At 42.1% G+C, this 27197-nt stretch overlaps 1 protein-coding gene across 1 annotated transcript; it reads right to left on the bottom strand.

Annotated features, from left to right (window-relative positions):
* On the bottom strand, positions 1-27197 carry LOC144587909 (uncharacterized). Its single transcript, XM_078389553.1, has 2 exons — positions 27108-27197; positions 1-4882 (listed from the first exon to the last, which is right to left on the bottom strand). Exon 2 carries the CDS (start codon positions 4114-4116, stop codon positions 631-633), a length of 3486 nt encoding a protein of 1161 aa, XP_078245679.1. The 5' UTR covers positions 4117-4882; positions 27108-27197; the 3' UTR covers positions 1-630.

The raw sequence follows: 27197 nt of genomic DNA, 5'->3' as shown, positions 1-27197 counted from the left end.
GTGAATAAGATACAGTAACGTGGCTTAGTCTCAATCATACATACACCAGTTTGGTTCACACAGAACACCTTTAAATAAAGCACAGACCCTGAACCTATCAGTTCTGGCTACCCATACAGACACCTGAACCTATCAGGTAGGTACTGACTGACACACAGTAGTATCCTGTCTGACACACAGACTCCCACACCAGCTTCTTCTTCCCAGCTTCTTCTCCAGCTTCTCTCTCTTCTCACACAAGCTCCACATATATATACAGTACAGCCCCTCCTCCTGATGTCCCGCCTTCCACTCCCCATAGGATGGAACTTTCCCTCCAACCCATGACAGACAGGTAACATCAGTGCTGTATGTAACACCTCCCCTCTTTATAAGTTGTTTTGTAGGGGGAAAGCTAAAGTGCTTTTCTCCAAAAAACAACCTGGATCCAAAACATACAAAAACAGTTATACAATAACATACAATACCATACTTACTCTAGGATAAACATATCAATTAGGCATTTAAACATTTACCATTTACAATACATCAAGTTACCTTTATTCATACAAACCAAGTATGTTTAATAAACAAGTACATTTAACCTTTGGTCACCAAAATATATACATAGTCCATGTTCCTTCGCCGTCTTCATTCTTCGGGTCTTCTTGACAAGGCGTCAGCAACACAGTTCACTGACCCTCTGACCACCTTCACTTCAAAGTCATAGTCTTGCAGGTTTAAAGCCCACCTCATAAGTTTACTATTGTGGGTTTTCATTGTCTTTAACCATTGCAGTGGTGAATGGTCAGTGCACAGAATAAAATGTCTTCCCCAGATGTAAGGCTTGGCCTTCTGGATCGCGTAGACTATGGCCAGGCACTCCTTTTCCACTGTTGCCAAATGTCTCTCACCTTTCTGAAGTTTCCTACTCAGGTAGGACACTGGATGCTGGTCACCATTTTCATCCTCCTGGCAAAGAACTGCTCCTACCCCGCTGTTAGACGCATCGGTGTAGATGATGAACTCCCGGTCGAAGTCTGGAGCACGCAGCACTGGATAGTTGATGAGGGCCTCCTTCAACCTCTGGAACGCCTCCTCACAGTCGCTGGTCCACGGGATGCGGTCATCAGTCTTCTTCCGCGTCAGATCGGTCAGCGGAGTCGCTATCTCGCTAAACCTCGGGATGAACTTTCTGTAGTAGCCCACCAACCCAAGAAATGATTTGACTTTTTTCTTGGTGTTGGGTCTAGGCCAATCACGAACGGCTTCTATTTTGGCCTCTAGGGGTTTTATCACTCCTCCCCCTACTATGTGACCCAAGTATTTTATTTCTGGGCTACCCAGCTGCAGTTTGTTCTCTTTGCAGGGCCTCGGCCAAAGCACTTCCTCCCCTGGGTTAAAGTGTCTCTCCCTGGCTTTCTGGTCATCCCAAGCTTTCTTTCTGACCTTTTGAGCTTGCAGGGTCTCTGCTGCTAGCTCTAGGTTTCTCTTTAGGTCATTTATTAAGGTGTCTATATATGTCACAACATCTTGTGGGTCATCCTGGGTGATCTGCTCCCAATTTTGTTTGATCAAATCAAGTGGCCCTTTCACCCTTCTCCCAACCAAAAGTTCAAACGGACTGAACCCGGTGCTGGCTTGTGGCACTGATCGATAAGCAAACAAAAGGGATTGCAGCTTCTGGTCCCAATTGTTTGGATTCTCTGCCAAGTAAGCCCTAATCATGCGCATCAGAGTCCCATTGAACTTCTCCGTTAACCCATTACTTTCGGGGTGATAGGCAGTGGTTTCCTTGTGTTTAATTCCACAGATTTGCCATAACCGTTTCATGAGCTTCGATGTAAACGATGCGCCCAAATCTGTGATTATTTCTGAGGCAAATCCCATCCTGGACATATACCCCACCAAGGCATCTGCCACTGTGTTAGTTTCAATGTTAGTCAAGGGTATGGCTTCAGGGTACCTCGTGGCATGGTCCACAATGGTGAGAATGAACCGGTTCCCCCTCTTTGTGGCCTTGGGCAAAGGTCCCACAATATCCACCCCTATGCATTTGAACGGAGTGTCAATCACAGGCAAAGGGCACAACTTTGCTTTGGTCCTGTCACGGTTATTCCCCTGCCTCTGACACACGTCACATTGTTTACAGAACTCTTTGATCTGCTTTCCTATTTCAGGCCAGTAAAAATTCTGTGTAATTCTCTGCTGTGTTTTGTTCACCCCTAAGTGCGCAGCAAACTTGTCAGAGTGCCCCCTTTGTAAGATCATGGGGCGATACTTTTCAGGTACCACTAGCTGACTTCTGATCCCATCTCCCCCTTTTGAGATATTCCTCAGGGTCTCCCTATATAAAATTCCCTTTTTCTCACAAAATTTCACTGGGGTTTCAGGTGTTAGCTGGGCGTCTGTCACCTGTTCAAAACACTTTTGGAGAGTGGCGTCTGCCTTTTGCTCTTGGCCAAATCGGCTGTCTGTGGTTAAGGTTTCCACCACAGCTTCGGAACTCCCCTCTGCTTCCGTCTCGGGCTCATCAGTACCCCCTTGAACTGTCCCCGTGGTAGCTTGTGAGCGTGTAATCACTAGCACCTGTTTCACATGCTCAGCCAGGTCATTTCCCACGAGCACGGCTGCTGGCAGAGTCGATGAAATCGCTAGCCGCCAAACTCCCCTCCAGCCTTGAAAGTTCACAGGTACCTCAGCTACTGGCAGCGAGATCACCTGTCCCTCAATCCCTGCCACCTTCATGCTCTCATTTGGGATGATATACTCCCTAGGAATAATATCTGGATGGCACAGGGTCACCTGGGAACAAGTATCCCTTAGCCCCCTATACTGATGGTCAAGTATTCCTACGTCTACCCCTGCGGTTTCAAACAACTGTGAATCTGTTCTCACTAGCAAGCAGCGCTTGACCTCCACAAGAGGACCATTTCCCCCAGCCTGATCAGCAGATGTAACTGTTCCAGATTGAGTAGCCATGGCAACAGGCTCCCTCAGTGGCAAGGAGCTTTGCTCTTTCTGGACACAGAACACAGCTTTTGGCTTGGTTCCACTCAAATCATGAGGCACATTTCCTTTTAGCTGCTTTAATTTCTCACACTCTGAGATTAGATGGCCCTTTCCTTGACAGAAATAACATTTTCTGCTGTACTTGGAGTCTTTCTCATCTGGTTTTGGTTTTCCCTCCAAAATCTGAGGTCTTTGTTTCATGTCTGAGGGCTTCCCTTCACCATGGGCCCCTCCCCCTTGCTGGTTTCTCCCTGGTCCCTGAGAGTACTTGCTGTAGGTTTCTTTAGGTTTACCTACAGATTTCCCCTCACCTAAGGGCTTTCTTATTTGGGAAATAAAATCTGCGATCTCGGCCGCTTCTGCCACAGATCTAGGTTTCCTCTCCCTCACCTGGAACTTCAGTTCCCCATGCAGGACTGAATAAAACTGTTCCAGTGCTATCAGGTCTTTGAGCTGCTGGTAGGTCTCTGTCCCCTCCTGCGACAGCCATTTCTCTAGCAGCCTCACCAGTTGGGCCCCCACTTGGGTAAAAGTCTGCTCTGGTTTCTTGGTGAGTGACCTGAATCTTTGCCTCAGCTGTTCCGCATTTATCCCATGTCTGGCAAACACCAGTTTTTTAAACTCTGCGAAGTCTTTTAGCAGTTCCTCTGGCATCTCTGCATAGACTTCTGCCAGGCTGCCACTGATTAAAGATCGCATGATGGTCATCTTCTCAGTTTCCCTTACTGAGAAGTCCACAAACGCTCTTTCCACTAGGGAAAAGAACACCTCAGGGCAATCTCCCTTGTGGTACACAGGGAATTTCTTCAGGTCAGTTTTAGACAATTGGCCTCCCTCAGAATCTCTATTGTTATTATTGTTCTGATTCATCAGTTCCAATTTTCTTAACTCAAACGCCATCCTTTCTTTCTCCAATTCAAATTGTCTTTGCCTCTCCCTTTCCTTTTGCTCCATCTCCCTCACCCTCAGTTCATGCTGTTGGGCTAGAAGTATTTTTCTGAGTTCTGGGTCCTGTTCTCCCGTGCTGTCATCCTGCACTGAGCCAAATTCATCCTCAGAACCTTGGTCTACCTGGGGTTCCCTCACTTCACCCATTTCTGCCATTTGGCTTCGAGTCAAGGGCATAATCCCCCCCCAGAACAGGCTGCTTTCAAAAGTCAAGCCTCAAAACAAAGCGACCACTTTTTTTTTCTTTTGCCTCAGAACCAGCCTTCTATAGATTGCTGCTGTTCCTTCAGCACTAACTTGCAACTGTTGCCAGCCAGAGTCCACCCCCCTCTGCTAGGCCTCTCAGCAGACAGGCTAGATCACTGCTACTTCACTCAGCTTTGCCTCAGCCTTTTTCCCGCCAAAACAGGTTGCCTCAGAGCTCCCTAATCTAGTCCCCAATCTGAGGTTACACGTTCTTCCACTAGCCTACCTCCCCGTGAGGTAAGCCTAGAAGATTACCTACGCGCTCTCAGATTGTCCCTGACTAGACCCCCCTTGCTCTGGGCACACTTGCCAAGGCTTTGCTGGACCACTGGACAACTGGACCAGTCGTATCCCACACGCTGGACACCAATCAATGTGACAACCCCAGACCTACTGGGATATGCCACAGTTTCACTAAGCTGCCACCAACCATTCCCTGTAAGGAGTCACACAGACCAGGAATGGATTTTTAACAAACAAAGGAATAAGGTTTATTTAAATAACACACAGGGAAAATAAAATGATCAAGTGAATAAGATACAGTAACGTGGCTTAGTCTCAATCATACATACACCAGTTTGGTTCACACAGAACACCTTTAAATAAAGCACAGACCCTGAACCTATCAGTTCTGGCTACCCATACAGACACCTGAACCTATCAGGTAGGTACTGACTGACACACAGTAGTACCCTGTCTGACACACAGACTCCCACACCAGCTTCTTCTTCCCAGCTTCTTCTCCAGCTTCTCTCTCTTCTCACACAAGCTCCACATATATATACAGTACAGCCCCTCCTCCTGATGTCCCGCCTTCCACTCCCCATAGGATGGAACTTTCCCTCCAACCCATGACAGACAGGTAACATCAGTGCTGTATGTAACAGATACTTATGGGAAGAAGCACCAAAGCCTCCTCCATACCGCCAGAAGTTCACAGAAAACTGTCTCCAGCAACAAGTAATTAAGGAATGCCATAGCTGACAATGGCGACTCCATTTTCATAAGTGGGACTGACAACACAATACTGCTGTGTGAAGTTGCCCCTGTTCACTAATTCTAGTCTCACAACACCAATGCCCCATCCACCACTTGTCAGTCAGTTGGCTACCACAGGACACACTCATTCATTGTTGGATAGGGAAAGGGGCTTTTTCTGTCAGATTTACACCTTCTAATTATATTTATACTCCTCAAAATTTGGAGGTTCTACAAAATCCTGGATTTCTCTGGGGCTGGCCATAGCAACTTGAGCACAGTAGGTTTTCTGAGCTGCATATTATGGTGTACACGCAGCATTTAGATGAAGCCCTTTCCCAGCAGTCGGTTCAATTGTACCTATTTCTCAAGAGAAAAAAAAAGCTCTGAAAATAATGACTTCTGTAAGTTTGAAGCAGAAGTCAGTTATGTACATAGCGAATTGCTCTCCGATTATATCATCAACATCCTGTCTTTGTTCCATCTCAGAAGCACTATTTCATCTTTTAAAATTCACATAGCCACAAACGAATAGAATGTACGTTAGTCGGGCAAGACACAAATAAATATTGCAAAAAAATGAGAAAAATGAAAATCTCTCCCAAAATGTGGGCAGGTGGAGAGCTGAACAAAACAGATTTTTACTTCCTGGTCTGTGTGTCTATCATTCGAGTTGTAAAGCAGGAAGAAAATTAGGTTTTCCCTACATCATGGGGTTTTGCAGTCAGCAAACTTCAACCACAAACAAATATTACTGTCTCTTGTGGCTGCCAAAACAGATTCAGCATCTATAGAAAGCCAATGGTTCTTTCCTGTTGACTTTTTGATGTGACTGAAAGTTGAAACTAGAACTCTAAGTGAAGAAGAATAGGACAAGATAACAGAAGTCAGAAGTTTATACAATGAGCTTGCATGGGAGACTAAATGAGGGAGAACATCTGTTTGTCAAAAATTGCCTTTCAGAATGGTCTGGTTTCAGAAAGTCTGAGCATTTGACTGCTTATTCCTCAGGAAAAAAAACAACAACTCAGGCCCTGACTATCCCCCAGTTAGATCACTGCTTTTTTTTTTCTGGTCACACAACACAGAATCAAAATCAAAACATTTTCCTGGCCAGCGGTATAACTGCAGTTTATTTTCCACTTCCTAGGAGGTTGTGTCATTTTGTACCTCTGTTGTATCGGTACATTCCTTACCGGAATTGCCTGTGTGCAGGACCTGTCCCGCTTCTTTTCAGAACTGAAGCCAGGAAGGTGGCCACCATTATTATGGCACACATATTATTATTTTTTTCCACAGCCAGTACATCGATACATCAGTAAAGGATGTCACAGAGCAATTGAGCCATTGCTGCAGAATTGGCATTTCAACAAGCCGCTTTTCACCATTTCACCAGTCATTGTGAGGAGACAGTTGTGGGGGTTGCCAGGGGAAAAAGGAAATGGCAGTTTAAGCTGAAAGACAGAGGAGGAGGTGGGGGAAATAGACAGACCAGAGCAATTCTGCAGGAGCAGCCAGTGCAACAGAGGGCATATTCACAAACAGAAACCTGTTCCCAATATACTGATGTATCAGTACACACACACACACACACACACAGAGAGAGAGAGAGAGAGAGAGAGAGAGAGAGAGAGGAGAGAGAGATTAATTATGGCTGGCTACACCATGATGCCATGTTGTTTTGGTTTTTTTTTTCTTCCCTCAAGGGGTAATTCAGCTCCTTGATATACCTATATCCAGAGGCTGAATTACCCCAGAAACAATAAAAAATAAATAAACTGGCATCGAGGTGTGGCTGGCCATAATTATTCAAACAGGAGAAAATAAATTGTTACCGCTAAAATTTCTTGGGATGTTCGTCCTGGTATATATGCCATGTAACAGAGAATCAGTACAACAGTGTTATGGAAAGTATTAGAAGAATTAGAGAACCTATCCCTTGTGTGACCAGGGCCTCAGCTGGAGTAGACTGCCCCTTCCATGAAGCAGAGTGAGGCAGTTGCCTCAAGCAGTGCATGCTGGCAGGAAGAAGCGATGCAGGCTGTAGGATGAAACAATGCGGGCCATGCAATAGACTCTACAGTACCTTGACCTAGCCTGTTACCCTCAGGTACCATGGAAGAAGGGCTGTGTCCTTGCTCGTGACAGAAGATTCATATATCTATCACATCAGCTTCAGTACATGGAATAAGGAGTATGCTATCTTATCTTTTGCCTCAATCAGCAAAATGCCATGGGTTGGCCCCTGAAAACACTCCCTTCCATAACAATTCCTTTACTTCAACTGTTCTTTCTTTACTCAGTAACATAATCCTTTATTGCCACACAACTTTTTGCTCTGCAAATTAACTGGGGGAGATTAGTACTCCTTGAGAACACAAATGAGAAACTGTTTACTATCAGATATCTTCAGCATAAGAAACAAGAACACAGAAGCATAAGCATCATTACAGAAGTCAAATGAGCCTTCTGGAAATGTTCCACAATCTATCAAAATATTTTAATCAGGTTATTCTCCTACTACAGCAGTTGAACTACCACACTTAGCAACTGAGTAATGCCTTAACAATACTGCTATACAACCATCACTCCACTGTGCATTGTGGGTCAAATCATCACATTTTTGACTAATTGCCACTGGAAAAAAAGAATATTCTGACTGACTGGAAACTATCCAAATTCATCAGTGTGATGCACCCATGGGCAGCTCACAATTTGAAAAGAGTAATGATTGTTCACCCAACTAACAAACTAAGAAGTTGTCTGAAAACTGAAAAGTCGATTGTTCACTTAAGAAGCACGAAGATAGCCTATGCCTTCTGTTTCCACACAACACGTGAACAATTTGTGTCCTGAATATTATTTATTTACATACCGGTCTGTCTTCAGCACAATATATGTCCCACTCATATATAAAATAACTTTTTCTTTCTTAGTTTCTTTCTTTTTTAGTGAACTAGTTAACAGTAAAGAACTTATCTTCTTTCAGTGATTTCCTATGAATCCATACTCATTCATATGAGGGAGTTGAAGGAAAATGTTCATTCAAACTCATTCAAAAGGGAGTTGAAGGAAAATGTTTTCAGAGTCAGCATGAGGGAAAGCTGAGGAGGAGAAATCCATTTTCCACCTTCATCTTTGCTCTTTGAAATGAATTAGTTATGAAAGGAAAAGGCACATTTTAATGTCTGAGACTTTAAATTCAGACAAGTGGGAAATGTAAGCTCAACAATTTTTTAAAAATGCCAATCTATTATTCTAATGGCAGTAACTGTCATCCCAGGTTTAAGCAGAGCTTTAAAAGTCACCCCCAGCAGGGGTCTACTTTGGCCTCTGCTGCCCTCTTCAGGGCTGGTCTGTGAAAAAGAAAGGCATGGATAGAGGAACAGAGCAAAAACAACTACAGTATTGTGATTCAGAACTCAGCCATCTGCTTCTTACTTAAGGTCAGGGGTTCCAGTTCAAACTTACCTGGGTTTGTGGTCTGGTGAGATATGTTGATACTACCGCCACCACTCTGCCTGGGCTCAGGAGCAGTACAGCAGCAGCTTAAAGAGGAAGGAGGATCCTGGGCAGCCCAATCAGACATGCCTGAATTCTAACCTGCAGGGAGCCCCTATGAAGAGGGAAAGCAGGGGCTCCTGAACTGCTGAAATCACTGGGTGGGGTGGAGGACATCTGCCTTGAAATCACTGGGGTGGCAGCTACACTGACGTCAATTTGGCTTAGAAAAAATCCTGGGTCAATCACACTCCCCTCCCGTTTTGAGGGGAAATAGCCAGACAGCATGAGAGGAGAGCCAAAGGCCACCTCATGTTGTGCAGCCATTGTTGGGAAGAGCCACTTGGTCACCTCATAATACATCTCAAGAGCAGCCAGGTAGGCATCCCAAATAGGGGGTGACGTTCCTCCTTTCTTAGAAGGACATTTCCAGGACGGTTGCAGATAAGCAACCTCAGTTATAGGTTGTATCAGGTTGCTTTCTCTACTCACAAGGTATAGGGCCTATAGGAGGGTCTGCACTGCTCTTAATAATTCACAGAGGAGAGAGAGAAATGACAGACGTGGGCTTAATGTGGGGTTATACATCAACTGGCCTACCTTGAGGATACCTAGCTTTTGGCATTCTGGCAGACTAATGTGGTTTTATTTAGTCACAGAAGATGGCACCATGGAAAAAGCACCAAGGCAAAGAAAGGCACCTTCCCAGCCGGCCATGTGAGAACAAAGAGACCAAACCAAGGAACCTGGGAGGCAATGGTGCCACGCAAGAGGACCACAAGGCCCATCAAATTTGCCTCTGTCAACAGAGGTAGGGCAGCAACAAGTACCTTCAGCAGCAGGAGGGGCTCAGGTTTTATAGGGAATTTTCAAAACCTTGGCTCTCCTGGTGGAGCAAGCAGAGTAACTGGGGACCAGAACCAGGCAACAAGCAGCAGATGGATGCTGTTCCGAATACCTCAGCAACTCAGCCACACACCACCATCAGAGTCACAAGAAGGTTCAGGGAACCATCAGCAGAAAACAATTCCACTTCTGAATCAAACAAGTCACCAGAGTGGAGGCATCAGGGTATGAGGTGGAAGAAAAGGAAACTGTAGGAGAACATTGCATTGCCAGAGGTCAGAGTTGGACTCCTCTGATTCAGGGGGGGGGGAGGATATCTCTGGGGACTATTGAACAGTTGGGACTAGGATTACTGCATTGCCAAAATGGCCCCAGAAAAGGATAAAAAAAGATGAACAGCAACAGGAGGAAGAAGAATGGGTGGCCACGAGCATCGGTTCAGCCAGAATATTGGATAATGAGGATCCCCCTGAGATCAATCTTTCCAAGAATGTTTGGGTACATTTTTTCATGTTGTTGTTGTTGTTGTTGTTGTTGTTGTTGTTGTTGTTGTTGTTGTTGTTGTTGTTGTTGTTGTTGTTAACATCTTTACGTCACTGTGCCCTGAAATAGAGGAAGCAAAGAGGTCTTGTATGGATGCCCAAGAGAGTAGGCAAGGGTCTAATGTAAAGGTAGAGAGATCCTTTTACAATTGATTCACAGGACATGCTGTATACTTTGAGCGGGGTTGGCATTTGTCCAACCACTTAGTGGATGTCCTGTATGCCAGGTCCTTCACAGGGGAGGCCTCTGCTATTACCTATGATGAAACATTTTGAAAAGGTGCCTCCCAAAACAATAGCACTAGATGGGATTTAATTGTGGTCAGTCCTAGTAGGGCCCCAGAGTAGGAAGAGGTTTAAGTAAAGGATGCAAATGGGGGAACAGAAAAGAGAGTGTGTTGGGAATATAACCAGGGCAAGTGTAGCAAAGCAAAGTGCAAATGTGAGCATAATTGTGATAGCTGCTTTGGTCCAATCTGCACCTCTCATGCCTCCATATATCAACCCATCTCAAATTCTTTCACAAATGCAAGCCTCAGCCATTGCCTGGATGCAAAAAGGATGGGAGTTCAGGTAGTAACCCTGGGGGATCCAAGTGAGGGTAGCAGAGGCAATTGGGAGGTTGACAGATTCCTCTAGTGATCTCACATGTGGGGGAATTAGACCTTGCCACAAGGGTCTATTTCCCCCACGTGTGGCAAGGTACACATTAGCTGGCAGGTGGGTCATCAATGCAGATGTCCACTCCTTCATGCTGTACCAACACCATTCTGAAATTGTGACCTGTCGTTTATACATTAATGAAAGGTTCTAAAATTAAATTGGTGTGTTTTATTGGAGCCGCATGTGTGTGTGTGTGTGCGCGCACACACAGTCAGTTTTATTTCCCCTGGATCCACAATGAAACTGAGAGAAAAAGGTGAGTACTACTACAAAAACCAGTTGTCTACATCACATTATATGCTACCAGCTGCTTTCATTTGGAGCTACCTCAAAATACTATTTCACAAAGAAAATAGGGAGATGGGAGAAGATAATACCCTACCAAATCAAGCTACTTACTGAGCAGACATGGATGAAGAAGAAAGATCTACCATTCATTTGGCCGCCACCAACACATGGAAGACAAGGCTCAGGAACAGTTGGGATATAGTCTTATCCTCAACATAAACCAACCCATCATACAGTGAAACAGAGTTCCCACTGTTCCAGTTTCAATACTGCAGACATTACATGGTGCACTGTTGGGATGTAATTTAGTACACACTCATCCTAAACCAATTATATGCTCATTTAAAAAAACAAAACAGAATAAGTGATAGTTCAAACCAGTGTTTCAGATTGTTTCATGTGTTTCAGACTGAGCAGAAGTATGTAGCCACTCTGCATTTAAAGAGTCCCCTCTATTTATTTACTCTAAAAGTGTCAAATTTGACTATGGATCATATACCATTGCTTAAATAAATAAATAAATAAATAAATAAATAAATAAATAAATAAATAAATAAATAAATAAATAAGTAAGTCAGTCAGTCAGTCAGTCAGTCAGTCAGTCAGTCAGTCAGTCAGTCAGTCAGTCAGTCAGTCAGTCTTAACTATTGTTCATCTGGTCAGGTTTCAACTGATTTTCATATGTTTTATTAAGAGAATTGTAAGCACAAGTCCTGAATATCACCCCTGCAATGCATCGGGCACAATTTAAACCCTCTAAAATCAAATGTGCAGCTTTATCTCCTAAATAAAAGCGATTCCTACTTATTTATTCTGAGATGCAAAACAAAGGAGATGTTAACAGAGCAAAAAGTAAAATGAACAACACCTGGAACCTCCTGAACAAAAGATAGTTAATCTTCATGGGGGAAAATTTCAGGCAACAACATTTGCACAATGAAGTTATTTAGTGGCAGAAGGAGTGCTTCTGCAGAAAAAAAGACAATACTGAACTCATCATTAGGATAAATTAGTGGGAAGAAAGAAGGAGAGATGGCCGAAGGGGGCAGATGGAAAGTATAGCTCATTGATTTTAAAAAATGAGGTTGACAGATTATGGTTTCAGATCATATAAACAGATGCTTGAACCCTCTCTAAGAGTCCTACAAGACTTTCTAGACACCCCCCCCCCAGGAAAAATTAGAAGCCTGTGTTCATAACAGCTGGCTTTTTAAAAAAAATAGCGTCAGCTACAGAATGAAACCAAACAATCATTGACACTCATATCAAAATTCATCTGAGTATCAACGTATACATGTTTTCACTGTTGCAATAATTCCAGGCAGCATCAGCTTACCTATTTCTACAAGCCTTATTCATTGATTCTATATTCTATAAAAAACAAAATACCTCAAAGAATAACAAGGATCAATGTACTGAAAACATTCCTACAGGTCTGAAAACTGTTGGTGCAAATGCTTAAAAATATGAAAACTCAGGACTTTGTACCAAAGACTCAGACTTTGGACTTGGACCCAAAGATTAGCCAACATCTCTGGATCTTCCTCTTTTCCTATGATGCTATACTTTTGTTAGCATTATTTTCTTTTCCATTGCATCTTGCCTACTCATAACATGAGCAAAGTATGACAACTTCTGTTTAGTCATATTAGTTTTCAGTGAGAGTTCAAGCTTGATTTGCCCTAGAATCCACTTATTCATTTTTCTGACAGTCAATGGTATCAATGAAGTTCTTCTCCAACATAACATTTTAAATAAATGTACTTTTTCTTATCATCTTCATGCTTCAGCTTTCTTTTCTGAGCGCAACAAACATACTGTTCCTATGAATGACCTTTGCCTTGGTCTTCAGTGACACATCTTTACGCTTAAGAATATTTTCTAGTAATTTTATGGCTGCCCTTCTGAGTCTCAGCCTACTTGTGATTTCTCAGCTACAGTATCCTTTTGGATTGATGAGGTAAAGAAAATCTTTTAACAAGTTCTATTTTATCATTTTCAATAAGAAAGCTATGTAATTTTTCTGTAGTCATAATTCTTCCCGCCTCAATGTTCAGCTGTAATTCTGCTTCCTCAGTAGTAATTCACAGCTATTTCCTGTCTGTAGCATTATGTCATCGACATATGTTGAATTACCAATGTTTCTTTAATCAATTTTCACTGTGCCTTCATTTGAATTTGAATATTTGGATATGAGTCTGAGTTTTCTGGAGATTGAATCTGGCAATAAAACTAGATACTTCAAGAAGAAAAATCATTTTCTCGATGTGTTTTATTTTTACTTTTGTATTACTTTTATTTTACATTTATATTTATTTATATTTATTTTTATGAATATATGTCCAAGCTGCTAACAGTACAAAAATCTACACTTTCAAAAACTGAAATCTTCTAAAACCCATGAAAGAACATACAAATATATAGACTAAGGTTCTATAGTGGACCTCTGCTTCATCTGTTACTTCTACGGTAGAAAAAGGGCTTTCTTTGTTGCAGAATTTTGAATTTCTAGTTAAATTCCTCTAGCTGTCCAGCAGAATTGCAAGGACTCATGGAACAGAATAGCTTCAAGTTCCCCAACTTAGTCCACCCCTTTTTCTCATCAACTGGCACTCACAGTTTCAACAACTTACTCTGAGACATTAGTTGGAGAAAAAAAATAAAAACTATTTCCTTTACTTACAGATGAATAGATCAAGCAGCAAATGATTGTCAAACACGGCTGCTTTCAGAAAGGCCTCAACAGGCTATCTGCTTCTAAGAACAAAGGAGACAGAAAGAGACGCAAAACGAGAGAAGCAGGGCTCTCTTTGTATTCAGAGGCAGAATACAGAGCCTCGTGGCGCAGTGGTTAAAACGCTGTACTGCAGCTAAAACTGTGCTCACGACCTGGGGTTCAAATCCCAGGTAGCCGGCTCAAGGTTGACTCAGCCTTCCATCCTTCCGAGGTCGGTAAAATGAGTACCCAGCTTGCTGGGGGGGCAATGTGTAGCCTGTATAATTAAAATTGTAAACCGCCCGGAGAGTGCTTGTAGCGCTATGGGGCGGTATATAAGTCCAATAAATAAATAAATAAATAAATAAATAAATAAATAAATAAAAGGAACAATTGTTTAGTGCTGGATAGATTGACAGTCACCCCAGTCTAGAGAGGCCCCTCCCAGCCATCTTACTTTATCTGCAGCAGCAAAAACCTGCTCCCGAGGATTTTCCACTGAATTGCATCAAACTTTTGGCATTACGGAAGGTCAAGATTGAATAGAAAGCAAGGAAGATCCAAGCCTGCTAATGGAAGCAACAGATCCAGCAGAAGTACACTGTAGGAAATGGGTATGTTTGTGCATAACCAGATGTATGTCTGCACACATGTATGTTTGTGTGAGAGAGACCATGCTTGCATAATAGTAAAATATAGGTGAAAACAAGAAGCAGGAAGTAATAGATATGTTCACCTATTTTTGACAAATATTTGCACATTGCAAAATATGTCTGAAGTATTTTCAGAAATTGCTTGCAATCTGTATGTGCTGGTACTGTATTTCTTGTTTTTAGCTTCACCACTCAGGAGACGCATGTAGAATGGCAATAGGTTCAAAAAGGAATACTGGCAAGAACTAATCCTGAATTGTGGCTTGAAAAGGGGAAAAAAAGGAGAAGACAAAGCCAGATTTTTTTTCTTGTTTTGTGTAACTAACTGTTGGAAAAGCTGAAACAAGCCTCTCCTGTACTGTTTGAGAAGGGAAAGGATCCAGGCTCTCCTCTTCATAGGCTGGTTGCCTTTGTTTATTTTAGTAAGTTGGAGAGTTCCTTTCTATGCTGGCTATGTTGAAGGAGTTATGGGATGTTCTCATTAAAGCATGCAAATTCTCAGAACTAAGCAAGCAAACTTGTATCTGAAGCTGCTGTGTGTCAAATTAATAATTTATTTTGACATTTGTATTCCACTTTCCTTTATAATACAAACTCAGGTGGCTCACAATAACAGAGTAAAATTTTGAGGAAATGAAAAACAAACAATAAAACAAACAGCTATAAAAGAACATCGTATAACACGGTCATAAAACCCACATCAATAGTAGCAAACTCAAAAATTGTTTTGATAAACACGATCTTATTACTGAAGTTGGGAGCAACACTTGCAGAGCAGAATAAGCAGCTGGAGAAAGAATACCTCATCTTTTCTATGCCTATAGATTCTCTTTTCCATGTAGTTTTTAAATTTTCCACAGATGCATTTTGAAACCAAGGGGAGGAGAATAGCTGGGCATCACAGCATGTAGGAACAATAATCCACTATCCAGTTGAAAGTGTCCAATCTGTCCCATAATCTTGCAATCTTGGCACACGGGGCTCAACAAGATAATGTGCACTTCCCCCCTCACATGTTTTCTGCAGACAGAGAACTATTTCTTCTCAGAGATACAACTGTCAGCTTGAATGAAGCCACCAGCATTCAAAGATTAAATCTAGATGTAAGTTGAACTAAAGCAGGTCCATTAACATCAATGGGACATACACTACTGCTGTCTGACAAGTCCCATTCATTTAAAGGATCTAACCTTACTGGGAAGAAAATTGGATTTAGCCCTAGGACATACTGATTTTTAAAAAAATTATTTAATTTGATTTGTATACCTGGCCATTGGTGAACATTCACTATTCAGGGTAATCTACAGGCTTAGAACAATCTCCAGGCTTAGAAGGAAGGTACCTTCAAATGCCAGGTTCAGGGGAGGGGTATCAGGGGACAGCTCTCTAGCTGTCTCATGTGCTCCCAGAGACATCTGTCGGGGCCACTGTGAGAGACAGGGAACTGGACTAGATGGACCCTTGGCCTGGTCCAGCAGGGCTCTTCTTATGTTTTAATGGGCAGTATATAAAATAAAACACAACCACCACCACCCATTTTGCAAGCTCCAAACCACCACCACCCCCATATCAACACAAATCAATAAGGTGACACACCAGCTGAAATGCAGCTGGTAAAAAAAAATACCTAAATTAAAAATTAGTATTAAAAGCATTTGGGGATAAATTTTAGGCCAGATGGGCGGGGTATAAATAAATAAATAAATAAATAAATAAATAAATAAATAAATAAATAAATAAACAAACAAACAAACAAACAAACAAACAAACAAACAACAACAACAACAACAACAACAACAACAACAACAACAACAACAACAACAACAACAACAACAACAACAACAACAACAACAACAACAACAACAACAACTAATTTCCTAAATATCCGGAGGTATAGAGTCTGGTGCATCTCGGCTGGAAGCTGGTTCCACAGAATAGGGGCCACCACCTTTTAGCCTCCTTCGGTGTGGTATTTGAATACAGAAGCTGTTGGGACAAGTAGCTTTCCAAACAGTGGATTGCAGTCTGCCATTTCTCCTCATTGGCTAAGCTCTGGACCACAGTTGAGGAACATGTGACTGTCCAGAATGCAAATCCAGGGAAATCACAGTTCCAAGTAGCCTGGACTTATTTTGACCAGGCTATGTCTCTAGGAATTCCAAAACCCAGAAGACTTTGCTTTCTACTTACATCCCAGCTGAGGAAGGTGGAAATGCTGACCCCCTGAACACACAAAGCAGTTCAAAAATCCCAGAAGGTAGTCTTTAGATTTACCACCAAATCCCCAATAAGTAATCAGATGTTTTAAGTGGGACAAGATAGTTATATTTTCATAAAGCCTGCAAAAGGCAAAAAAGACATCTTTTTTAAAAGGTATGAAAATACCAAAATCCAAGGTAAGACAAGTTTAAGGAACAATACAAGGCCACACATTAAAACAACAAAGCTAAGTATCTAACAATTAGCAATACTGAGGACAGCATAGCTTGAACATAAGCAAATTCCTCCGTAACCACCAATCAGATTTTATTGTTCTTAGAAGCTTCTAGAAAACAGTTGCACTTTCCAGACCCCTCCTAACACAGTTGAAGGCATTTGGGCCCTAGATACCTGAAGGACCACCTCCTTCCATATGAGCCTACCCGGCAGTTAAGATCTAGCCAGGGGGCCCTTTTGAAAGAGCTATCCCTTAAGGAGGTAAGAGGGATGGCTTATAGACAAAGGGCCTTTTTGGCAGCTGCCCCCAGACTATGGAATGCGCTCCCGACTGAGATTCATCTGGCGCCGACGCTGATGACATTTTGGCGCCAGGTCAAAACCTTCCTGTTCCAGAAGGCTTTTAATTGAAATAATATTAGCTGTGGGTCCGATGGCAATTTATTTAATTGTATTTTAATTGTTCTAAATTTTATTGTATTTTAAATGTTGTAAGCCGCCCAGAGACTTTTGGGTAATGTGGGCGGCATATAAATAAATAAATAAATAAATAAATAAATAAATAAATAAATAAATAAATAAATATGTGGCCTAGCTTGGCAATGCTGTTGAAGACTCTTTTTCCATGGGATAAGAATACAGGTGCTTTCATCTCTTTTACTGAGGAAAATTCCACCAGCAACAGATAGAAAGTATTTAAGGCTCACAAAGGTCTTGTTAAAGATGAATTCCATCTCCAATATTCTGCAGATTCTTCATACCATTATCCTTAGACAGGATAGACAGTGGGGAAAGATTATGGGGTGTACTCCAGCATCACATGGAAGGCTACTTGTCCCCTTTAGAGCCCAAAGGAAAACTACACACACTGAATCTGCAGGCTTCATACTTAGCGCTGATGGACCATCACAGCTAATTCTTTGATGCACTGTTTTTTCCATAAATTAATTTTTCTAGGAAGATTGCTATAGAGCTGCCCCAGAAAATCTCATCTTTCCCTCTGACAAAATGGACAAGAGTGCTCTGAATCAAAAAAGAGGTGGCAAATATTGGTAATTTTTGGTGAAAAGGGTTTAGGAATTTGATTTTTCTTTATGTTAGCAGAGGACAAGGCACAGAAAACACAGAAAGACTTAGTCCAGTCTCATCAACCTTCCCTTAAACATGCAGACCTAGCCCTTTCTGCAATAAAAAGATTTAAAGGGGGCAAAAATGGAATCTTCCTTCATGGCTACTCTTACAGTGCAGCTCAAGGACAAAGGCCATTAATAAAGCAAAAGAAATCCTAGATATGCAGAAAGAAAGAACTGACCCCAGTGCCAAAGGGAGGAAAAACTTAACCAATCAAATCAATGGCAAAGAACAATCATTTTAACCTGTAAATCCTTCCCATTGGTGCTTAGGGCCATTGCATGCAAGATTGCTATTTTTCCAACAGCAAAGGTGACTATTTTAGCCACTGCAGAAAGATGGGAAGCTGTGAAATCAAGGAATTGTTCATTTGTGGTTATTAACATCTCCACAGCAAGCAGAACTATTTTTTTCTAGTGTGCAGGCGACATTCTATGTCAAGTGATTACATTATGTAAAATGGAAATATGAAGAATAAAATGCAGTGGGGTGTTATGGATATTCTACTGTTAAACAGCTTCACTAATTCATATGCAACGTGACTGCATTTCAGAAAGGAGTTGGAACAAACACCACATATTTCTGTTTGCAAAACACTTATTGATCTTATAATTGGATTTTAACATTGGACGTCTGTAGTAATATCTGGATATCAAATTAGTTCAATTTAAAAAAAGCATTCATATGTTACAGTCAGGAACAGGTATCTGACACCAGAATGATTTGACTTCAGATAGTTCAGCACTTTGTTGTTGTTTAGTCATTAAATCGTGTCTGACTCTTTGTGACCCCACAGACCAGAGCACACTAGGCCTTCCTGTTCTCCACTGCCTCCCAGACTTTGGTTACATTCATGTTGGTAGCATGTCCAACCATCTTGTCCTCTGTTGTCCCCTTCTCCTCTTGCCTTCACACTTTCCCAACATCAGGGGCTTTTCCAGAGAGTCTTCTCTTCTCATGAGATGGCCAAAGTATTGGAGCCTCAGCTTCAGGATCTGTTCCTCCAGTGAGCACTCAGGGTTGATTTCCTTTAGAATTGATAGGTTTGTTCTCCTTGCAGTCCAGGGGATTCTCAAGAGTCTCCCACAGCAACACAAAAAGCATCAATTCTTCGGCAATAAGTCTTCTTTATGGTCCAGCTCCCACTTCCATACATCGCTACTGGAAAAACCATAGCTTTGACTATGCAGGCCTTTGTCGGCAAGGTGATTTCTCTCCTTTTTAGATGCTGTCAAGGTTTGTCATAGCTTGCCTCCCAAGAAGAAGGTGTCTTTTAATTTGTGGCTGCTGTCACTGTCTGCAGTGATCATGGAGACCAAGAAAGTAAAATATGTCACTGCCTTCATATCTTCCCCTTCTATTTTCCAGGAAGTGATGGGACTAGTGGCCATGATCTTCTTCTTCTTCTTCTTCTTCTTCTTCTTCTTCTTCTTCTTCTTCTTCTTCTTCTTCTTCTTCTTCTTATTATTATTATTATTATTATTATTATTATTATTATTATTATTATTATTATTATTATTTGATGCTGAGCTTCACACCATTTTTAGCGCTCTCCTCTTTCACCCTCATTACGAGGTTCTTTAATTCTTCCCCAGTTTCTGCCATCAGAGTGGTATCATCTGCATATCTGAGGTTGTTGATATTTCTCCTGGCAATCTTAATTCTGGCTTGGGATTCATTGAGTCCTGCCTTTTGCATGATGTATTCTGCATGTAAGTTAAATAATCAGGGGGACAATATACAGTACAGCTATGTCATGCTACTTTCACAATTTTGAACCAATCAATTGTTCCATAGCCAGTTCTAACTGTTGCTTCCTGTCCCACATATTGATTTGTCAGGAGACAGATATTTCTTTAAGAACTTGCCATAGTTTGTTGTGGTCCACACAGTCAAAGGCTTTTGCATAGTCAATGAAGCAGAAGTAGATGTTTTTCTGGAACTCACTCGCTTTCTCGAAAATCCAGTGCATGTTAGCAATTTGGTCTCTAGTTCCTCTGGCCCTTCGGAATCCAGTTTGTACTTCTAGGAGTTCTCGGTCCACATACAGCTGAAGCCTATCTTGTTGGATTTTGAGCATAACTTGTTAGCATGTGAAATGAGTGCAATTGTACAGTAGTTGGAGCATTCTTTCGCACTGCCCTTCTTTGGGACAGGGATGTAGACTGATCTTTTCCAATCCTCTGGCCACTGCTGAGTTTTCCAAACTTACTGGCATATTGAGTTTAGCACCTTAACAGCATCATCTTTTAAGATTGTAAATAGTTCCACTGGAATGCCATCAAATCCACTGGCCTTGTTGTTAGCCATGCTTACTAAGGCCCACTTGACTTCACTCTCCAGGATGTCTGGCTCAAGGTAAGCAACCACAGTATCTGGGTTATCCAAGATATCTAAATCTTTCTGGTGTAATTCTTCTGTGGATTCTTGCTGCCTCTTCTTAATGTCTTCTGCTTCTGTGAGGTCCCTACCATTTTTGTCCTTTATCACGTCCATCATTGCACAGAATGTTCCTTTAATATCTCCTATTTTCTTAAACAGATCTCTGATTTTTCCCTTTCTATTCTTTTCCTCTATATCTTTGCATTGTTCATTTAAGAAGGGCCTCTTGTATCTCCTTGCTATTCTTTGGAAGTCCGCATTCAATTTTCTGTAACTTTTTCTATCTCCCTTGCATTTTGTTTCCCTTCTCTTCTCTGCTATTTGTAAGGCTTTGTTGGACAGCCACTTTGCTTTCTTGCATTTCCTTTTCTTTGGGATGGTTTTTGTTGCTGCCTCCTGTACAATGTTACGAGCTTCCATCCATAGTTCTTCAGGCACTCTGTCCACCAAATCTAGTTCCTTAAATCTGTTCTTCACTTCCACTGTGTATTCATAAGGGTTTTGGTTTAGATTATATCTGACTAGCCCAGTGTTTTTTTTCCCGACTTTCTTCAATTTAAGCTTGATTTTTGTTATAAGAAGCTGATGATCAGAGCTACAATCAGCTTCAGGTCTTGTTTTTGCTGACTGTATAGAGCTACTCTATCTTTGGCTGCAGAAAACATAATCAATCTGATTTCGGTATTGCCCATCTGGTGATGTCCATGTATAGAGCCACCTCTTGTGTTGTTGGAAAAGAGTGTGATGACCAGTTTGTTCTCTTGACAAAACTCTATTAGCCCTTGTTCTGCTTCATTTTGAACTCAAAGGCTAAACTTAGCTGTTGTTCCTTTTATCTATTGACTCCCTACTTTAGCATTCCAGTCCCCTATAATGAGAAGAACATCTTTCTTTGGTGTTAGTTCTAGGAGGTGTTTTAAGCCTTCATAGAATTGGTCAGTTTCAGCCTCTTCAACAATGGTGGTTGGTGCATAATTTGGATTACTGTGGTGTTGAAAGGTCTGCTTTGGATTTGTATTGAAACCATTCTCTCTCTTTTTTTGAGGTTGTATCCCAGTATAACTTTTCCCATTCTTTTGTAGACTATGAGGGCTACTCCATTTCTTCTACGGGATTCTTGCCCACAATAGTAGATATGATAATCATCTGAACTGAATTCACCCATTCCCTTCCTTTTCAGTTCACTGACGCCCAGGATGTCAATATTTATTCTTGCCATCTCCTGTTTGACCACATCCAGCTTACCAAGGTTCATAGATCTTACATTCCAGGTTCCTATGCAGTATTTTTCTTTGCAGCATCGGACTTTCCTTTCACTTCCAGGTGTGTCTGCAGCTGAGCGTCCTTTCTGCTTTGACCCAACCACTTCATTAGCTCTGGAGCTACTTGTACTTGTCCTCCGCTTTTCCTCAGTAGCTTGTTGGATGCCTTCCGATCTGAGGGGCTCATCTTCCAGCGTCATATCTTTTAGCCTTTTGTTTCTGTTCATGAGGATTTCTTGGCAAAGATACTGGAGTGGCTTGCCAGTTCCTGCTCAGGGTGGATTGCATTTAGTCGGAACTCTCCACTATGACCTGTCTGTCTTGGGTGTCCCTGCACAGTATAGCCCATAGCTACTCTGAATTACTCAAGCCCTTTCGCGACAACAAAGCAGCAATCCATGAAGGGGATTAAACCCTTCATGGCTGCCATGAGTAGACATGGTCTAGAGGGGTGGGGTATAAATTTAATAAATAAAGAAATAAAATAAATAAATAAACCAAAATACATTTTGTTAAGAAGCCAGGGGCATGCATTTTCAAAGACTAGGTTTACAGACTAGCTTTGGTTACAATTTTTCCTGACAATTTTAGTCTCTTTCTGTTTGAACTTTTTGCATATTTTAGTGTTGTTACTTTAAAAAAAATAGAGTATGCAGCAGTGGTTCCTAACCTTGGGCCCTCCGACATTCTTGAACTATAACTCAGTATTTCTGGGAGTTGTAGTCGAAGACATCTCCGGACTCAAATTTGGGAACAACTGGTGTAGAGATTCTGGGGTCCATTTTTGGGCACTTTAGGACATATGCAACCTAAATCCCACAGTTTCTCCACTGCTAATTTAATCTGACCAGAAGAAAATCTTTGCTGTAGACCTAAACCAACCTGTTCCTGGAAGCTGTTTAGTTTTCTCTGCTGAATGCTAGCAATCAAATGGAAAGACAGCCCCACATTAAATAGAACTTTTTCATTTCAAACTAGAGATGGGCATGAACCAGAAAAACAATGAACTGGGGTGGTTTGCAGTTCAATTTTCTGGTTCATGCCTGGAGGGGAGGGGAACCAAACACCTTCAACCCCTGCGCTGCCTGCCTGCCTTCCCCGCTTCCCACTACCTCTGTCACCTCCCTACCTGGTCCTGCTGCCGCCTCCTCCTCCTCCACCACCTCCTCCTTTGCCTCCACTGTCTTTGGAGACAGTGGCCTGGTTCCTCTTCCAGAAGTCGAGCCAAATGTCTCTGCACCGGCACATATCTATGAGCTGAGAGACGAGTGCAAGCACAGAGACAGCAGGCCTGGCTCATGGAAGAGAAGCCAGGCCACTGCCTCTGAAAACGGTGTCCGAGAGGAAGAAGAGGAGGGAGGTGGCAGGACCAGGTAGGGAGGCAATGGGGCCAGAGGGAAGGGGGTGGAGAGGCATCCATTTTGCCAAAGCAAAACAAAGTGCTGAGTGGGAAAAAAAGGGTCAAGTGCTTCATTCCGTTTCGGCAAAACACCTTGCACAGACCAAAACACAACCCTAATCACAAACCAGCCCAGTTCATGGGGTTTTTGGTTCATGGTTTGGTTCACGCCCATCTCTACTTCAAACTCACATTGGTTGACAAAGAACCAGAGATTAGAGGTAAGTGGTTACAAATCAGTCGTTGTTTGTAATTAATCACTTTCTCTAATAACCGAAGTATACATTGTATCACAATCAAAATTTAGCAAAGGATAACTTCTCTTCTGATGGAATGCAGACTTTTTGTTTCCCTTTATAGTAAATTAAATCATGGCAGAAGAATAAATTGCCACACTGTGGACAGGGATGGATGATACATTGTACTGATACATAAAAAAATTACGATTTTTAAAGTCACAAAATAGTAACAATCACAGACATTTTCAAGAGATGAAATGTATAAGAATATTTTTTAAAGCTGTAAATATAATGGTAACTAACTTATTTTTGAACTCTGGAACTGAATTGTAACTAATCATTTTTAAAAGGCATCCTCCAAGTGCTGCAAAGGGCCATGATCCTGTCAACTTACTTTGCCCTAGAAGTCTCACCCTCCAGAAGGTCTGAACCGGATGGGACAATGAAGCAGATTGCCTTTCTCCTGGGGGGAGAGGCAGCAAATGGATGCTGCCTTAGGACATATCCCATTATCTCCTCTCCTTTCTCATATTTTCCTTTAACCTAGCCAGGATCTTTTCTGAAGGGCAGCTGAGCAACCATGTCCTGCAGGTGGTGACCTCCCACTGACATCGTACTTTCTTCCAGTGGGGCCATCCAGATTTCTAAGGCACTCACAGCTGTCTCTGTATTTTAAAACAGATAATCCAGACCAGGTCTAGATAAAGGTGTGTTTTAAAACGACTGCTTTAGAAGTGCTTTGATGACAGGTTAAATTTAAAATGAATTAACAGACTTAATCCAGAGCAAACCTGCCTCTCCAAAATATCACTTGGAATTGAATTTCTGAAGAATTCTCCAGTGCCTGACCTCATTTTCTCTGCACATTACACGTGGCTACACGACTTGCCTGGGATTTGTCAATATAACCTTGCTGAACAGAAAGGAGAAGCCTGAATTGTGCTACAGGAAATAACCTGTTTAAAAGCCAGACACACTGGGCTTTTCCCAGCATTTACTCCCAGTGCAAAGAGTGCAGACATCACACACCTGCCCAGACAGTGTCACCCAAGCAGACAGTCTTCCTTCTAATAAATCTTGTTCTCAGATCTATACCTGTGGTTGCTGGGAAACAGAGATTCTCACTCACAGCAACCTATCAGAATTGAGGTATTTAGTATTGGGAGGGGTGTCCCCCTTCCCGCCAAGAAGAAGATCTTAGTGACATAGGCTTCATCCTTAGTCTAAATTCTTATTCAGAAGCCTGCCAACATTTATGCCGATATAGGAGGTAAAGCCAGCGTGCTCCAGGTACTAACCTTGCAAATGGTTAGAGATAAATATGGAGCTTGAACTTCAAGTCTATCAGTGACATTGGAAGGGCATTTTTCAATAGGTCAATGTGAACTAGTGTGAGGTATTAGTTAGAATACTGAAGTAGGGAGGCCTGTGCTCAAATCCCCAATGACCATGAAATGCACTGAGTGACCCCCCTCAGCCTCACCTACCTCATCTGGCTGCTATGAGGGGAACCTGGGGAAGAGGAGAGCCCAGCTTGGCCTCAATGGAGGAAAGGCAGGATATATATGTAATAATAATTATTGTGTGCCATCAAGTCAATTCTGAATTATGGTGATGCTTTTTAGGATTTTCTAGGTAGGGAGTACTCAGATGTGGTTTATCATTCCCTGATTGTAGGTGTGCCCTGAGACTGTGCAGCTTTCCCACAGCTAGGCAAGCTCTCTGGAGGCACAGTGGAGAAATCCCTGACTCTGACTCTGCAGCCAGATACCTAACTAACTGAGCTATTGAGCCAGCTATAACAAAAGAAAAGGGGGGGGGGGAGAATAAATAATAATAAAGCAACACAAAATAATTCTGTAATTCCTAAATTTCTTCAAAAAGCATATTTTGAGTGCTATATACAGAATGACAGAATACAAACAGAAATAAATGACATGATAAAGCACACATTTTAATTGGCTACTATAACAAAGTGGACATACTGGATTTTAACTAAATAGATGTTGTGTATATTGTTTACGTTGATCTCCTGGGCATTTTGGGCCTACAGCTTCCCTCAGCCTTAGCTAGAACAATCAATGATGAGGATTTAAAGAAGATGCAGTCTAAAATATCCATGGGACCATAGCTGTTCATCCTTTGCCTAAAGCCTTTGGTCATATAGGCACTGCAGAATTGTATCTGTTTGTACCTATATCTGTTGTGACTTGATGACATACTACTACTACTGCTGCTGCTGCTGCTGCTGCTGCTACTACTACTAAAAATAACGTTGCATCTAAGATGCTCTATGTCTTCATGGACTAGTTTCTGGAGAACACATGTGAGGAGGGGATGCTGGTGAACTGATATTCTTCTGACAAGCCCCACCACATAGGTATCTGCTTGGGGATGGGGGAATATAAAATCTTGGATTCGATCAGACTTTGTTCTGATGCACCATAAGTCTTTTTTGATCTACATTGATTGAGGATGTTTCAGGACTGGACCACGTGACTTGCCAACGTTTTATGTTACTCACGTGAGTTGCTGGATGAGGGTGATGCCACAGAGGTCAGGTAGATAACTTCTGATCAACATCAGGCTAGAGGACAAGCAAACCATGAGCTTCCAGCACAATAAAAGGCAGGAGGCTTAGCATACAGTCATTATGATCCTTTCCTCCTAGCTGTGGTGGATTCCTTACTCACACAGCTTATGTCAGAACAAAAGATACAGCGTACTGGACAGGCTGCTGCAGTAATACTAGAATGAACATGTACAAACTATCATGGATGATGTATTTGCAAAGGCTTTCACGGCCAGGATCTAATGGTTGTTGTGGGTTTTTTGGGTTCTTTGGCTGTGTTCTCAAGGTTGTTCTTCTTAACGTTAGGAAGAACACGGCCAAAGAACCCGAAAAACCCACAACAACCAGCTATCATGGATGAGCTACTCAGTAACAGGGAACAGCCATATCTACCCACTTTCAATCCAAATTATTCCAAGACTGCTTACTGGTAAAAATTGATAAAGATTATTATTAATCTTCATTTCCATCTCAAAAGTACAAACGATGTAACAGGTAAGACCTTGAAGAAAGGAGAGAATAAAATAATTTCACCTGATATGATCAAACTAACTGGCATGGACCACAGGGCCCATGTGGTGTTTCAGAGGAACAGTGGGTAAGACATGAAACTCAGGGACATTTTTCAGGCCTCTATGGCCATCTTATCTTTTCCTGTGCTCAGATTGGACCCCTTTCTACTCCTGGAAGTCTCCAGGAGCAGCCATTTTTGCACTGGGCTCCTTGAGAGGAATCCATTAGGACACCTTCTACTTCCAAAACGCCCCCGTAATGCAACCCCATATTGCAAGTCCTACCAGGCCATAGTGTTACACTGGGATTTGGGAGAGCCAGGTTTAAACCCTCACTCAGTAACTACAATCACTTGGCCACCTTTCTCACTTTGTACAGTTGTTATCGTAAGGATAAATTGGAGAACTGGAGATGTATATACGTTGCCTTAGTTACCTAACTACTAAATAAAATAAGGGGTGTGGTGGCTCTGTGGGTTAAACCGCAGAAGCCTCTTTACTGCAGGTTCAGAAGACCTTGCAGTCATAAGATCGAATCCACATGACGGAGTGAGCCCCCGTCGCTTGTCCCAGCTCCCGCCAACCTAGCGGTGTTACATACAGCACTGATGTTACCTGTCTGTCATGGGTTGGAGGGAAAGTTCCATCCTATGGGGAGTGGAAGGCGGGACATCAGGAGGAGGGGCTGTACTGTATATATATGTGGAGTTTGTGAGGAGAGCTGAAGGAGAGCTGAGAGAAGAAGCTGGTGTGGGAGTCGGTGTGTCAGACAGGGTACTACTGTGTGTCAGTCAGTACCAACCTGATAGGTTCAGGTGTCTGTATGGGTAGCCAGAACTGATAGGTTCAGGGTCTGTGCTTTATTTAAAGGTGTTCTGTGTGAACCAAATTG

Source organism: Pogona vitticeps, chromosome 1, assembly GCF_051106095.1.
Source record: "Pogona vitticeps strain Pit_001003342236 chromosome 1, PviZW2.1, whole genome shotgun sequence".
NCBI classification, from domain to species: domain Eukaryota; kingdom Metazoa; phylum Chordata; class Lepidosauria; order Squamata; family Agamidae; genus Pogona; species Pogona vitticeps.
Note: the sequence above shows the minus strand (reverse complement) of the source record. Positions and strands in the feature narration are given on the sequence as shown.